The sequence below is a fragment of the Hoplias malabaricus genome, chromosome 4 (assembly GCF_029633855.1).
Source record: "Hoplias malabaricus isolate fHopMal1 chromosome 4, fHopMal1.hap1, whole genome shotgun sequence".
NCBI classification, from domain to species: Eukaryota; Metazoa; Chordata; class Actinopteri; order Characiformes; family Erythrinidae; genus Hoplias; species Hoplias malabaricus.
Genome location: NC_089803.1, coordinates 4,865,886 through 4,882,987, shown reverse-complemented (window position 1 = coordinate 4,882,987; position 17,102 = coordinate 4,865,886). Strand labels below are relative to the sequence as shown.

General features: G+C 41.3%; 2 gene segments (V, D, J or C); one reads left to right on the top strand and one right to left on the bottom strand.

Moving 5' to 3' along the window:
* Window positions 1-3,271: 3,271 nt before the first annotated feature.
* On the top strand, window positions 3,272-3,947 carry LOC136694139 (immunoglobulin kappa variable 4-1-like). The segment is given in 2 exon segments: window positions 3,272-3,320; window positions 3,622-3,947. Coding segments are annotated over 2 exon segments (375 nt in total).
* Window positions 3,948-6,332: 2,385 nt separating this feature from the next.
* Window positions 6,333-10,100, bottom strand: LOC136694138 (Ig kappa chain b5 variant C region-like). The segment is given in 3 exon segments: window positions 6,333-6,649; window positions 8,652-8,721; window positions 10,083-10,100. Coding segments are annotated over 3 exon segments (405 nt in total).
* Between the last annotated feature and the right edge of the window lie 7,002 nt (window positions 10,101-17,102).

Below are 17,102 nucleotides of genomic sequence, written 5' to 3'. Positions count from 1 at the left end.
AAAATCACAGAAGCTGCAGAAGCAGAAGCAGGAGCAGAAGAAAACACAGGGACAGGAACGGGAGCAGGTTGAACTTCAGGTTGCTGCACAAGAGAGGATGGTAGCTGAGCAACCTGTTCACCTCTGTGAAGGTGCTGTAGCTCCAACTCACACACTTTCAAACCTTGTGTTTCCCTTTTCTCTCATTCAGTCAGAAGTTCCAATTTCCTTGAAACAAATCAGCTCTCTTGTATCAATGAAGATTTACGATTTAGCAGGATCTATTCTTTGAGAAGGAGAAGGAGCTGAAACCATAGTCATTGCCTCCGCACCGGCCTCTGCTTCCTCCACGCCCACAGCAACACCTGTGACCAAATCAGGGTCCCACAGCAAAACTTGGCACTCCATCAGCTGATGATACAAAAAAAAAGCTTAAGGTCATGTTTTTATGAGGTTTCTCAGAATTAAAATATGATAATCATCAGCCACATAATGAGCACTCGCCCCTGAATTATTAACAGTTTTCTAAAGGACTTAAAGCTAACACACAGTACTCTACACAGATGGGTAGGTAGGACTGGTCTGGTCATTGGGAGGACTGATAGCACAAACATGATCATTGGAACAACCTCTTCCTTCCGCCTTCATCTCTCCCCCTTTTATTGTTAGAGCGCCACCTGCTCTGGGAGGATGACAGAAAGAAAAAACATACAAAAAAAGGTAGAACATATGAGGGTTGTCACATTAGCCAATGAACTTCTGACTTCACCCCAAAGGCCACTTGTTTATATAGGTTATTTTGTGTCTATATAAGGTAATGGTATAGTGTCTTGTTTACATTATTCCCTGCTCTGGGACTGAGGACACTAAAAGTATTATAGCTGCTCTCTAACTTTCAGGAACTTAACCTAAACATTCCCTTCTAAGACATTTCTATGTGCTGCACACACTTAATAACATATGCATATAAAATATACGTCAAGGATAGAGCTGTATAGGGAAGTTTCCAGACCTCAAAGTGTTTGTGACAAATATGTCACCACGGGTTCTTATGGGCTACAAGATTTGGCTACACTATTTCTAATGTTTATTCTTAACAGTTAATTAACTTTTAGCAAGCATTTAACTCACTAATAATAAGGAAATAACCAAAACCAACAAGAGTAACACATCAGTTGTAGGCACTCACAAATCTGTAAAATGCTATGTATTTATTTAATATATTTTAAGTATAAATATGTTATTAACTGTTTCTATAGTAATGACCTAAACATTTATGCTGTAATGTTCAGTTCCAAGCAGACCTCAACTGTCTGGATATGACATGCTGATCCTACAATATAAACATGTTAAAATATTTAAATCCAGACTGGTCTAATGTGGTAGTCATTGCTAGTAAATGAACTCATCTGCAGTACTTGTACATGGTAGGATTAGTGTATATTCAGGTGTCCTGTTGATCAGAAGTCACTATAAACCATTTAAAAATGAGCAGGACAGGAAGTGTACAGTTATAAAGGGTGAATTAGTAAAACTGTAGTTATGGTCTTCTAAGGTCTTTAATCAAATCAAATGTATTTGTATAGCACTTTTTATAACTGATGATGTCACAAAGCAGCTTCACAGAATTCCAGTAAGACAAAGATTTGACATGAAATGTAAAAAAACCCAAGTGAGCGAGGCCAGGGGCGACAGTGGCAAGGAAAATCTCCCCCAGCTGAGGAAGAAACCTTGGGAGGAACCAAGGCTCACAAGGGGTGACCTATCCTCCTCTGGTCAATCTACTGGTGATAATAGTTAGGAGTCCATGAGAACTTCAGTGTAGGGGCAGCTTCAAGGCACTTGGTGGTTGCAGGAGCGTGGGCAGCTGGTCTGAAGCGTGGAGGAGGATCTCGACAGTCATCCATCAGTGTCCAGACGGACAGGTGGGGAGTCGTTTACTCGGAAAAAGGTAAAGGAATGGAATTAGTTTTGAACTGTTTGGTGTTTGTAAAGTAGAAAATGTGAACATTTACAGAGTGTGGCTAATGACTCCAGCAGATCTGACTATGACATTTTTAACTAAAAGGAGAGAACCAGAAGGACACACAGACACGGGAGCATCCTGAAACACTGGCATCCCTCCGCTCCACCGTCAACAAACCTGAGTGATCGCGTGAAGCGGCGGACGACCCCAGAGTCTCAGTTTACTATAATTCCCTGTGTCCATGGACCCCCTGGATCTGCCGCCTTTATCTATGGGGGAGCATTAACTACCAAAAGATAAACTAAACAAATGAGTTTTTAGCCTAGATTTGAAGATTGCGACTGTGTCTGAGTCCCGAACATTTTCTGGAAGATCATTCCAGAGTTGGGGGCTTCATAAGAAAAGGCTCTTCCCCCAGCTGAGGCCTTCTGAATTCTGGGAACAATTAAAAAAACAGTATTCTGTGATGTGAGTAAACGTGGAGGCTCATAATATGAAATTGTATCTATAAGGTATTCAGGAGCGAGCCCATGTAGAGCTTTATATGTTAGTAACAGAATTTTGTAGTCGATTTTACAGGCAGCCAATGAAGTGATGACAGAACTGGACTGATATGTTCAAATGTTCTAGTTTTAGTGAGGACCCTGACTGCAGCATTTTGAACTAGTTGAAGTTTCTTAAATTTCTTTAATAAATACTTCATTAATGTAGGTTGCTCGTTATGAACTACTTCCACAACATTAATAAGTGCTTATAATTCAGAATGTGTACATTCTAACTTAGCTTTGCAATTGCTAACTAAAGACATTTAGTCTAATTGCCAGTGACATTTGCATCATGAAGATAAAAGAAACTGCTGTAAACACACAACATGCTCCTTGATATCTACAATAATACTGAATATTAAATGCAGCTTAATAAATATCACTGTAATAAAGTGGTTACTCTGAATGTGTGTTTAGTTGCCAGTATTCAACACATTTTATTAATACATTTATAACAAGTTTATATTTTCAAATAATATTAATCTTAAATAAGTGACTGTTAACTGCTTGTTAATGCACTGCTTGCTAATAGTTAATCAACCTTTAAGAATTGGCCCTTAAAATAAAGTGTTATCAAAGATTTTTATTGTTATCATTGTTTCCTCAACCCACATAAATATGATGATCTTTCCCCAGTGTTGTTAGAAAGATGATTTCCATAGAGAGGGTCCACTTTGCATCATGAGCCCATGCTTCAGTGCTCTGCTAGTGTTTATAGTCCTGTGAGTTTAACACTTCATGACTGAGAGCTGCTGCCCCACAAACTTCACCCACAGCAACCATGACTTTGGTCTCCATCTTCATCTGGACACTGGCGCTCTGGACGAGAGGTAAGACACTCAGTTACCTTTCCAAGAGATGTATACATCTGAGTAGAAATAGTATATGTATTTACCTTTAGAAATTACAGTAAACAAACCTTAGAACATAGCAGTTCAATTTATTAAATAATTAAACTCAATCATAAATAATTTTAAAGATTATGAAATAATCATAACTTCATCTAAAGTACCCAGCTTGTACATTATTTAAAATATACTTTTTCATTAAATAAAAATATTACTTACTCTATTGTAAATAGTTTTATTATTATTATAATTTGTTTACACATTTTATTTAATTTTCCTTTAGGGTCCAGTGGTCAGGTGACTGTGACTCAGACTCCTTCAGTGAAAACTGTTTCTACAGGACAATCAGTCACCATCAACTGTAGAACCAGCTCTAATGTCTACACTGATTCTAATGGTGACCGTATGACCTGGTATCAGCAGAAACCTGGAGAAGCTCCTAAACTCCTGATCTACTTGGCTAACAGGAGACAGTCAGGTATTTCAGATCGTTTCAGTGGCAGTGGATCTGGATCTGACTTCACTCTGACCATCAGTAACGTCCAGACTGAAGATGCAGGAGATTATTACTGTCAGAGTTACCACAGTGGACCAGTGTTCACACAGTGAAATAGAGTCGTACAAAAACCTCCCTCAGTCAGAGACTGCACAGAGACTGCACTGCTGCAGCTGCACCCTACTGCAGGTGCTGAGGGGGAGGATGATACACACAATAACACACTCTGTGGAGGAGAGACACACACCTCACTAACACACACCTCCACACACAATAACACACTCTGTGGAGGAGAGACACACACCTCACTAACACACACCTCCACACACAATAACACACTCTGTGGAGGAGAGACACACACCTCACTAACACACACCTCCACACACAATAACACACTCTGTGGAGGAGAGACACACACCTCACTAACACACACCTCCACACACAATAACACACTCTGTGGAGGAGAGACACACACCTCACTAACACACACCTCCACACACAATAACACACTCTGTGGAGGAGAGACACACACCTCACTAACACACACCTCCACACACAATAACACACTCTGTGGAGGAGACACACACCTCACTAACACACACCTCCACACACAATAACACACTCTGTGGAGGAGAGACACACACCTCACTAGCACACACCTCCACACACAATAACACACTCTGTGGAGCAGACACACACCTCACTAACACACACCTCCACACACAATAACACACTCTGTGGAGGAGAGACACACACACCTCACTAACACACACCGCCACATACAATAACACACTCTGTGGAGGAGAGACACACACCTCACTAACACACACCTCCACACACAATAACACACCCTGTGGAGGAGAGACACACACCTCACTAACACACACCTCCACACACAATAACACACTCTGTGGAGGAGAAACACACACCTCACTAACACACACCTCCACACACAATAACACACTCTGTGGAGGAGAGACACACACCTCACTAACACACACCTCCACACACAATAACACATTCTGTGGAGGAGAGACACACACCTCACTAACACACACCTCCACACACAATAACACACTCTGTGGAGGAGAGACACACACCTCACTAACACACACCTCCACACACAATAACACACTCTGTGGAGGAGAGACACACACCACATTAACACAATAACACACTCTGTGGAGGAATGTCTCCAACATGATCACACACACAGTTCAGTTTCACAGTTTGTTGAACCACTGAAAAGTTAATGATCTCTCTCTAAATCTAATGCTCTGTTTATTGAACTTGTAAGAGATGATCACCTCAGTTTCTCAGTAGAGTGTTCAGTGCTAAACACGTCATATCTGCAGGTAGGTGTCCACTTCTGTCCACTGGATATTTATGGTGGTCTCCTGAAGGTCTAAGAGATTCCTACAGCATCCAGAACATTATCAGTCTCCTATTGAACTGTGGCCTGTGACCCTTGGAAGCTGTTGTAATCTGCTGTGACCAGTGGAGTTATGGAAAATTAAACAAACATTCATCACCACACAACACACTTTTATTTTTATATTTAAAATATATGTTTGGCTCTTTTTAATGTAGTCAGTTTTTCTATCAATTTGTGCCATTTTTAAAAGCACAAGCAAAGTACCATTTCTTTTCAAACTATTGCTAACACAAAGCCCCTGGAGAACTCAGTTAACTCAGAGTCCAGATGTAGATGTGTCTCTTCTGTGTCGTTGTAGTGTGTAAATATGTTTTCAGACGGCGCAGGGTAAAGAATGTTCTTACAGATTAAGCAGCTGACAGTGGTGTCACTGTTCTCCTGGAGGCAGTGTGCGTACATTTATTAATGGTTTTGTTCATTTTTAAATCATTTTTCTAGGAAATAATATTGTGACGACAGCAGATCAGTTTGATTTTTACTGAATAATTAGCCTGAGAATGAGGTGAGTTTTTGGCTGAGTTCCCTGTCTCCACTCTCAGTGTGAACCCACCAGCCCTGACCCCCACCGCCCCGTTCACTGCACATAAAGATTCTAATCTAAACATCATTATTAAAGTCATTATTGTCATATTTCAGTTGTTTGTTTCCTTTTAATTCCATGTTTATTATGATTTTTTAACAGTTTCTGGTATTTTCCAGTTGTTCTCTCAGCACCACTCCTACCTCCTGTGGTTCTGCTCACTCGTGTGTTTGTGTGTTCACTCCCAGAGATGGTGTAAATACAGAGAATCAATTTCCTTAAAGATATTAATAAAGGTGACTCTCACCTTTTGGCCCTATTCACCAAAGAATAAAGCATTTGTGTTACAAGGGATAGTTAATGACTAGACTTTAAGGCAGACAAATAATCAACAAACAGTGTAAGAGTGTATATATAGAGAGCATAACTCTGTACTGAGCTGCTCCAGAAGCTGATGTGAAGATCTGAGCATTAATCTGAGACACGTTTGAACACACTGAAGATGAAGAGGAGTTCTATCAGCTCCAACACAGGTGTGGACCCTCACTGTCCAGTGCACTGATCTCTCTTCAGTGTTTCACTGACAGTAGTCTGGCCTCCTTTGGTGGCCTCACAGGTCACTGTCTTCTTCATCCACTCGTCCTCCTGGAGGGCCAGGGTGCTGCTCCAGCTGTAGAGGCCAGTGTCCTTCTGCAGAAGCCCAGGACTCTGACTAAACCCAGAGGTCAGGGGGTTTCCACCCACCTTCCAGCTCAGCTTCCAGTCTGAGGGGAAGCCCTTGTTGGCCAAACACACCAGTGTGGTCTTCCCCTGCCCCAGGCTGGAGGAGGGCAGGACTGTGAGGGTGGGGTGGGTCGGAGCTAGGACACACACACACACACACACACACACACACAGTTTCATTTCCCTTATTTCTAACACAGCACAAATGACTTCAGTGATGCAGTAAAAATCACACTCTAATTACAACCTTCAACTCAACCACTTTCACATATAAACTCATATTTACAATTACATTCAGAGGAGGATTTCAGGTTCATTAAATATTACAGAGTTTTCACTTACAAACATCTACAGAACATTATGATTTCACCAGGCGTCCCCAAACATTTGCATATAACTGTTTTTCTAACAGAGCAGAACTGAGTTCAGTGAAGTATTAAAATAACGCTCTAATTATAACCTTAAACTGAACAGCTTCAAATATGAACTAATATTTACAATTACATTAATAGATACATTTCATTCAGAATACTTTTAAAACTATTTCTTTCATGTCATTCATTATAATTGTAACATTACACACATCCCATGATGTGAAAGTTTAAAACATGATTTGATTTCCTCCAAAACAGTAAATAATCAATAACTAAATCAAGCTGCAGTCTCCATGTACTACGTCTTCAAAGCTTTAGAACAGAAAACACTGCTCATAATAACCTCCACATTGTGGCATCCAGATGAAGACAGAACGGCTCTAATCACCCAACACTGACTCTACAATCCAGCTTTACATTTGATCTTTTTAAAAAGAAATGTCATCACTGAACACTTCACAGGAAACCTTTAGGAAATATTTGTATTTTAAAGAAAAGAAATCCAGTTCAGAAACAGGAGCTGGTGGTGAAACCTAAAGCTCCACACTCTCCACACTTCAGAGCAGTTCTAATTAAATACATTCACATTTGGATTATCATTTATTCAGAAGATCATCAAGTGCATCTCTACTGTTGTCCAGAATAATTTTAATTAAAGATTCTTTTTGAATAAAGAGTAAAAGTGGACTTACTTCCAACATCCAGTTTTGTTCCTCCTCCAAAAGTGTACCACAGTGATACAAACTCGTTTACTGGCCGTACAAAAACCTCCTGCTCTAAACACACCGCTCTCTTCAGCCTTTACACACACTATTTCTGAACTAGAACACAATATTAATGGATTCTGCAGCTATTAATAATGGAAAACACTCCCAAACTGTAGAAGCTACAGATTCTCAACAAGGATTATTTTATAAACATTAAAATATCTAAACCCAGGACACACTTTGTTCTTTTGTATTTCCACAACAGACAAACACTTGATATAAAAGTATAAAACTACATGTAGAAACATGTTTTCATCTCAGATTCCAATTACAATCACAGATACAGTCATATCAACTAATATTAAAACCAGATACAATTAATGACAATAATAAAAACATGCTCCACTCTCTGTGTGGGTGATTATATGTTCACTTTCATCAGAAGTGTTCATAAATAATTCAATCAATAAAAATTAGAGCTGCTGTTGGAAACTGTTCAACATTCATTAATAGTTTAAACGATTCTTACTGTTATCATTGTGTTTCCTCCACCCAAAAGTCCTCCAGCCCTGATCCAGACAGATGGAGCCGCAGTAGCAGCTGCAGAAAACCTCAAATGAAAGGCAGAGACAGTTAGAGTTTAGGATTTTAAACATGAGACTCCACACTGAGCAGAAATGTTTGATCAAATAATATATAATAAGAATATATATATATAATATTACTAATATATATAATAGTAATATTTTATTTATATAGCACATTGTCACGCCCTCGTCTCGTCAAGTCTGTTTTTCCGGCCATGTGCTCTATTAGCACATGGCTATGTTTGTTGTTATTCTAGTCCTGCCTTTGTTCCTCCTCCTCGTCTGTGTCATTTGTTACCCTGCCCCCTCGTTATCTGTCCAGGTGCATCTTGTCTGTGTCTGACAAATTGTGTCTCCCACCTACACCCTGTCTCAACCATTTTTCTTGTATTCATCTTCATACACATTCATAAGCCACCCTGAACTCCTTCCCAAACACATCTGAGTTCACCTCGCTGATTCAGCCTTTACAGGTGTGGTCCGTACGAGCAAATATTGGATAGCCCTTGGTGGCCACAGGTTTGGCGTAGTCAACCGGAACCTTGACAGACAGAGATTGGTGTATCCAGTTGCAGACTGTTTCATTTTATTATGTTGTAAATTGTGGTGTGTTTAGCACTATTATTTTAACATTTTCTTAGAATAAAACCAGTCTGTTTTTCTTCAACTGAATTTTTAAAAACTAAACAGTGGTTCAACAACAGGAGATTCATTCCGAACTGTCTAATTATTCATTCATTCATTATCTGTAACTCTTATCCAGTTCAGGGTCGCGGTGGGTCCAGAGCCTACCTGGAATCATTGGGTGCAAGGCGGGAATACATCCTGGAGGGGGTGCCAGTCCTTCACAGGGCAACACACACACATTTACTCACACACTCACACCTACAGACACTTTTGAGTGGCCAATCCACCTACCAATGTGTGTTTTTGGACTGTGGGAGGAAACCGGAGCACCCGGAGGAAACCCACGCGGACACGGGGAGAACACACCACACTCCTCACAGACAGTCACCCAGAGCGGGAATCGAACCCACAACCTACAGACACATTTGAGTGGCCAATCCACCTACCAACGTGTGTTTTTGGACTGTGGGAGGAAACCGGAGCACCCGGAGGAAACCCACGCGGACACGGGGAGAACACACCAACTCCTCACAGACAGTCACCCAGAGCGGGAATCGAACCCACAACCTCCAGGCCTACCCACAGTCTAATTATTTCTACTCAATTTGAACCAGTTTTAGAGAGAGAAGTTTGATCTGCTACATTTTCTCAGTTTATTCTGTAAGATTCAATCAAAACCATTTAAAGTTTAATCCTGGATTCTTGAGGCTTCACATGTTCTGGATAACTGCTGTAACAAGGTGACATCACCCATGAAAGACTTGAATTAACAATGAATTAACAAACGAAACACTAGGACTATGACACTGTGAGACTTCTCATCAGCACTAAGTAACAGAAATCAAGCTCCAAACAACTGAACTCAACACAGCATTTTACACACAACAGTAAAGAGAGAGAGAGAGAGAGAGAGAGAGAGAGAGAGAGAGAGAGAGCAGTGAGGTGAAACTCAGATTTACATGAACAGAGCAGCACCTTCACCAGATGTTCAGCTTCATTTAGTCAACTTGTCCGACTTGAGGGTTCTCAGACCTGTCCGACTCAACACTTCTCCAACATGTCTGACTCTATGGTCCTCCACCGTGTCTGACAATGTCTTTTTATGGACAAATATAGGTCAGGCTAGACTGGACCAGTACTGAATGTCTTGGGACGTGACTGGTCCATTTGTGGTCACATTTGTGGGAGAACTTTCTGAACTCTTAATGTTTCAGAACGGTTTTAAAACTGTAATTAAAACATGTTAATGTCTTCATATGGAGGAATCAAACTGACCCCAAACAAGCTGCCCATCATGATCTGAATCAGTGCTGGGGATATTTCTCTCAGCACAAATCAGTGTGAATTTGAAAGGAGCTTATTACTGAATATCAATGTTTATAAAATCCAGACTCTTATTGTGACACAAGCACTAATTTTAATGTTATATGTAATAAACCTGTCTGTTCATTTACATTATGTTTTATATAACTGTGACATTATTTGAATTACAAACTAAAACAATGAATCACATTCAGTTTAGAAAAATAACTCTGGTTTGTATTTGTTATTTATATTTAACTTTAAAACTCTTAAAATACAATTGTAACACAGTGTTAGTCTGAATTTACTGTATGTGGGTCTTTTTCAGTAAAAGTGATGAGAAAGATTAAATAAGTCTCATGTTTAAACAGAATAAAATCCCTTCATTTTCAGACTGAGTTTTGCTCCTTCACTGAATGTGTGACACAGTGCTACATTTCAGTGAAGAGTCATTGTCCATAAACCTACATCACTCATCACACTGTTAGTGATAACACTGTAAAATCTGTGTGTGAGGGGTTTACACACTTTACCCTCAAAACTTATTCATAAAACTCTAACATTTCTAAATGAAGATCTATCTCTGAACTAAACCTTGTTTTCTAAACAATCTAAACATTTCTATGTGTTTATTATGGAGGTGTTTGAAGGAGGCATTTCCATAGAGAGGGTCCACTTTGCATCATGAGCCCATGCTTCAGTGCTCTGCTAGTGTTTATAGTCCTGTGAGTTTAACACTTCATGACTGAGAGCTGCTGCCCCACAAACTTCACCCACAGCAACCATGACTTTGGTCTCCATATTCATCTGGACACTGGCGCTCTGGACAAGAGGTAACACACAAGTAATTTTGTTAAGATGTATATGTTGTAAATAGGGTTAATATTTGCATTGAGCCTATGATTCATGGTAGTTTTCATATGTAATAGATTCTGTCCTTGTCAAATCCAAATAGTAAATTCAAGTGTAAACATAATGAAAAATTATGAAAATTACCAAGAGACTAATAATGTATAATGTGAAATATACTGATTTATGTCCTGTCCCAGGATCCAGTGGTCAGGTGACTGTGACACAGACTCCTGCAGTGAAAACTGTTTCTACAGGATCTTCCCAAGAAACAGTTTCTATTAGCTGCAATTTCAACCCAACACCTTCAGGTTGTAGTACTTGTATCTCCTGGTATCAGCAGAAACCTGGAGAAGCTCCTAAACTGCTGATCTACAGGGTTAACACTAGACAGTCAGGTATTTCAGATCGTTTCAGTGGCAGTGGATCTGGATCTGACTTCACTCTGACCATCAGTAACATCCAGACTGAAGATGCAGGAGATTATTACTGTCAGAGCGCACAAACAGTCAGTGGTAGCTGGGTGTTCACACAGTGAAATAGACTCGTACAAAAACCTCCCTCAGTCAGAGACTGCACTGCTGCAGCTGCACCCTACTGCAGGTGCTGAGGGGGAGGATGATACACACAATAACATACTCTATGGAGGAGAAAAACACACCTCACTAAACCTCCACACAATAACACACTCAACACCACACACAATAACACACTATGGACTTTGAGATGATCACCTCAGATTCTCAGTAGAGTGTTCAGTGCTAAACACGTCACATCTGCAGGTAGGTGTACAATTCTGTCTGTTAGTTATTTATGGTGGATTACTGAAGGACTAAATTATTTCTTCAGACAAATGTCAGCATCCAGACATCATCGTCTTTTCCGCTTATCCATTTCAGTGTCGGGTTGGCAACAGGGCGAATCCCAGATGTCTCTGTCCCCCACAACTTCCACCAGCTCCTCCTAGGGGCTTCCCCAGGCATTTCCAGGCCAGCCTGGAGATGTAATCCCTCCAGCGTGTCCTGAGTCTTCTGAGCCTTCTTCCAGTTGGACATACTTGGTATACCTCCAGTGGGAGGCGTCCAGGTGGAATCTTTATCAGATGCCCCACCCACCTCAACTGACTCCTCTCAACTCAAGGGAGCAGTGACTCTATTTCGAGCTCCTCTCTAATCAATGAGCTACTTACCCAATCTCGGAGATTACGCCCAGCAACCTGTTGGAGAAAGCTCATTTCGGCCACTTGTATCCATGATCTTGTTCTTTCGGTCATTACCCGTAGCTCATGACCATAAGTAAGAGTGGGTACGGAGACTGACCGGTAAATTGAGAGCTTTGCTTTATGGCTCAGCTCTCTCTTCACCATGATGGTCCGGTACAGCTGACCTTCGCAGATCATGTTACCGCTGTAGCTCGATCGTGCCGCTTCTCCCTATTCAACATAAGGAAGATTAGGCCATACCTAACTCAACATACAACACAGCTCCTCGTTCAGACGTTAGTAATCTCCCGTCTAGACTATTGCAACGCCCTCCTGACAGGTCTTCCGACCTGTGCTGTGAGACCGCTACAGATGATCCAGAATGCGGCAGCACGCCTGGTCTTCAACCAACCAAAAAGAGCACATGTCACGCCCCTATTAGTTGAGCTGCATTGGCTACCCTTAGCTGCTCGCATCAAATTCAAATCACTAATGATGGCCTTCAGAGTATTCACTGGTTCTGCTCCCATCTACCTCAATAGACTCTTAAAACCATACGTTAGCGCCCGCCCTCTCCGTTTCTCAAAGGAGCGCCTACTAACACGACCAACCCTCCGTACAGGTCAGTTGAGGCTATTCTCATCTCTGGTACCACGCTGGTGGAACGAGCTTCCAAGCACTATCAGAGCAACAGAAACCCTCTCTGCATTCAAGAAATCATTGAAAACCCAGCTCTTCCGAGAGTATATTTTGCACTGAATGTCTTTCTTAATAATGCACTTATTACTTCCTGGCATACTGCACTTAATGTAAGGTATTTTGCATAATTTGTGCTGTAGTTCGAATGTTAGCTCCTCTTTTGTAAGTCGCTTTGGATAAAAGCGTCTGCCAAATGCATAAATGTAATGTAAATGGTACAGTGACCGTATTACTGTAGACGCTGGACCTAACCTATGGTCAATCTCACAATCCCTCTTCCCATCACTCGTGAATAAGAACCCGAGATACTTAAACTCCTTCACTTGGGGTAGGTTCACCCCCTACCTGAAGGGAGCATGCCATCTGTTTTTGGGAGATAACCTTGGACTCAGACTTGGAGATGCTTATCTGCATACTGACGGCTTCACACTCTGCTGCAAACGCAAGTGAATGCTGGAGGCCTCTGTGCAAAGAAGCCAGAAGAACAACATCGTCTGCAAACAGCAGAGATGCCACCTCCCGGGCCCCTCATGAAAAGCCTTTCTGTCCCAGGCTATGCCTCACCACCATGTCCATGAACATCAGGAACAGTAGTGGAGACAAGGCACAGCCCTGACAGAGTTCAGTGCCCACATTGAACAAGTTTGACTTACTGCTGAGGACGCGAACACAACTCAAAATCTGAGAATACAAGGACAGTAAGACCCTGGCATGCAATACTCACAAAGCACCTCCTTCAGAATCACTCAGGGAACAGGGTCATACACCTTCTTCCTCCAAAATTCTAGGTTCGACTATCGTACAGATTCTCCAATCCAGCACCTTGGCATAGACTTTCCCAAGGAGGCTGAAAAGTGTGATGCCACAATAATTGGCACACTTTCTCTGGTCCACTTTTTTTAAAAACAGGAACCACTATCCCTGTTTTCCAATCCAAAGGCACCATTCCCGAGGTCCATGCAATATTGTAGAGGCATGTCATCCAAGACAGCTCCACAGTATCAAGTGCCTTCAGTGACTCTGGGCAAATCTCATCTACTCCTGGGGCTTTGCCACTGCATCACATCACCACCTCAGTTACTTCAGCCAAGGAAATGGGATCTGAAACTTCTGGCCCTACCTCCTGCACAGGAGGCATGTCTGTCAGTCAAGTTTAGTTTCACCATCATTACTGAGCACCGCTTGGACAGTGTCCCCTCTCCACCTCCTGAGCTGGCTGAGTGTTTTCTAGAACCTCTTTGAGGCCACCTGGTAGTGATCTTCCATGGCCTCTCCAAACCCCTCCCATGCTCTGGATTTTGCTTCAGCAACTGCCACAGCTGCAGCACTTTTTGCTTGCCGGTACCCATCTGCAGAATCGGAAGTTCCCTAAACCAGCCAAGACCGAAAAGCCTTCTTCTTCTGCTTGACAGCTTCCCTCACCCCCAGTGTCCACCAGTGGGTTCTTGAGTTGCCACCATAACAGGCACCGACACGCTTATGAACATAGCTACATGCGGCTGCTTCCACAATGAAAGTCTGGAACAGAGTCCATTCAGGCTCCATTCTCCCTACCTTCTCCAGAACATGTGAGAAGTTCTCTCTGAGGTGAGAGTTGAAATCCATCCAGACAGAGTCCACTGCCAGCTTTTCCCAGCATATATTTGGGCTTACTAGGTCTGTCCGGCATCTTTCCCCGTCATTGGATCCAACTCACCAACAGATGGTGATCAGTTGACAGCTCAGCCCCTCTCTTTTCCCGAGTATCAAAAACATATGGATCCAGATCAGAAAATACGACCACAAAATCAATCATTGACCTTTGGCCCAAGGTGCTCTGGTACCAAGTATACTTATGAGCAGACTTATGTTTGAGTATGTTGTTCGTTATGGACAAACCATGACTAGCAAACAAGACCAATAACATCACACCACTCAGGTTCAGATCGGGCAGGCCGTTCCTCCCAATCTCTCCTCTGCAATTTTCCCAGTCATTACCAATAAAGTCCCCCAGCAAAACAATAGTCAGTGCATGGAATCCTCTCTAGAACACCTTCATTACACTGATTAACATCAGGTTTACTGTCACTCTCTAATCCTTCTACACCTTCATTAGACTGATTAACATCAGGTTTACCATCACTCTCTAATCCTTCTACACCTTCATTAGACTGATAAACGTCAGGATTATCGTCACTCTCTAATACTTCTCCACATTCATTAGACTGATTAACGTCAGGTTTACCGTCACTCTCTAATCCTTCTACACCTTCATTAGACTGATTAATGTCAGGTTAACCATCACTCTCTAATCCTTCTACACCTTCATTAGACTGATTAATGTCAGGTTTACCGTCACTCTCTAATCCTTCTACACCTTCATTAGACTGATTAACATCAGGTTTACCGTCACTCTCTAATCCTTCTACACCTTCATTAGACTGATTAACATCAGGTTTACCGTCACTCTCTAATCCTTCTACACCTTCATTAGACTGATTAACATCAGGATTATCGTCACTCTCTAATCCTTCTACACCTTCATTAGACTGATTAACATCAGGTTTACCGTCACTCTCTAATCCTTCTACACCTTCATTAGACTGATTAACATCAGGTTTACCGTCACTCTCTAATCCTTCTACACCTTCATTAGACTGATTAATGTCAGGTTAACCATCACTCTCTAATCCTTCTACACCTTCATTAGACTGATTAATGTCAGGTTTACCGTCACTCTCTAATCCTTCTACACCTTCATTAGACTGATTAACATCAGGTTTACCGTCACTCTCTAATCCTTCTACACCTTCATTAGACTGATTAACATCAGGTTTACCGTCACTCTCTAATCCTTCTACACCTTCATTAGACTGATTAACATCAGGTTTACCGTCACTCTCTAATCCTTCTATAGCTTCATTAGACTGATTAACATCAGGTTTACCGTCACTCTCTAATCCTTCTACACCTTCATTAGACTGATTAACATCAGGTTTACCGTCACTCTCTAATCCTTCTACACCTTCATTAGACTGATTAACATCAGGTTTACCGTCACTCTCTAATCCTTCTACACCTTCATTAGACTGATTAACATCAGGTTTACAGTCACTCTCTAATCCTTCTACACCTTCATTAGACTGATCAACATCAGGTTTACCATCATTCTCTAATCCTTCTACACCTTCATTAGACTGATAAACGTCAGGATTATCGTCACTCTCTAATCCTTCTACACATTCATTAGACTGATTAACATCAGGTTTACAGTCACTCTCTAATCCTTCTACACCTTCATTAGACTGATTAACATCAGGTTTACAGTCACTCTCTAATCCTTCTACACCTTCATTAGACTGATCAACATCAGGTTTACCATCATTCTCTAATCCTTCTACACCTTCATTAGACTGATAAACGTCAGGATTATCGTCACTCTCTAATACTTCTCCACATTCATTAGACTGATTAACGTCAGGTTTACCGTCACTCTCTAATCCTTCTACACCTTCATTAGACTGATTAACATCAGGTTTACCGTCACTCTCTAATCCTTCTCCACCTTCATTAGACTGATCAACATCAGGATTATCGTCACTCTCTAATCGTTCTACACCTTCATTAGACTGATCAACATCAGGTTTACCGTCACTCTCTAATCCTTCTACACCTTCATTAGACTGATCAACATCAGGTTTACCATCATTCTCTAATCCTTCTACACCTTCATTAGACTGATTAACATCAGGTTTACCGTCACTCTCTAATCCTTCTACACTTTCATTAGACTGATTAACATCAGGTTTACCGTCACTCTCTAATCCTTCTACACCTTCATTAGACTGATCAACATCAGGATTATCGTCACTCTCTAATCCTTCTACACCTTCATTAGACTGATCAACATCAGGTTTACCGTCACTCTCTAATCCTTCTACACCTTCATTAGACTGATCAACATCAGGTTTACCATCATTCTCTAATCCTTCTACACCTTCATTAGACTGATTAACATCAGGTTTACCGTCACTCTCTAATCCTTCTACACTTTCATTAGACTGATTAACATCAGGTTTACCGTCACTCTCTAATCCTTCTACACCTTCATTAGACTGATTAACATCAGGTTTACCGTCACTCTCTAATCCTTCTATAGCTTCATTAGACTGATTAACATCAGGTTTACCGTCACTCTCTAATCCTTCTACACCTTCATTAGACTGATTAACATCAGGTTTACCGTCACTCTCTAATCCTTCTAT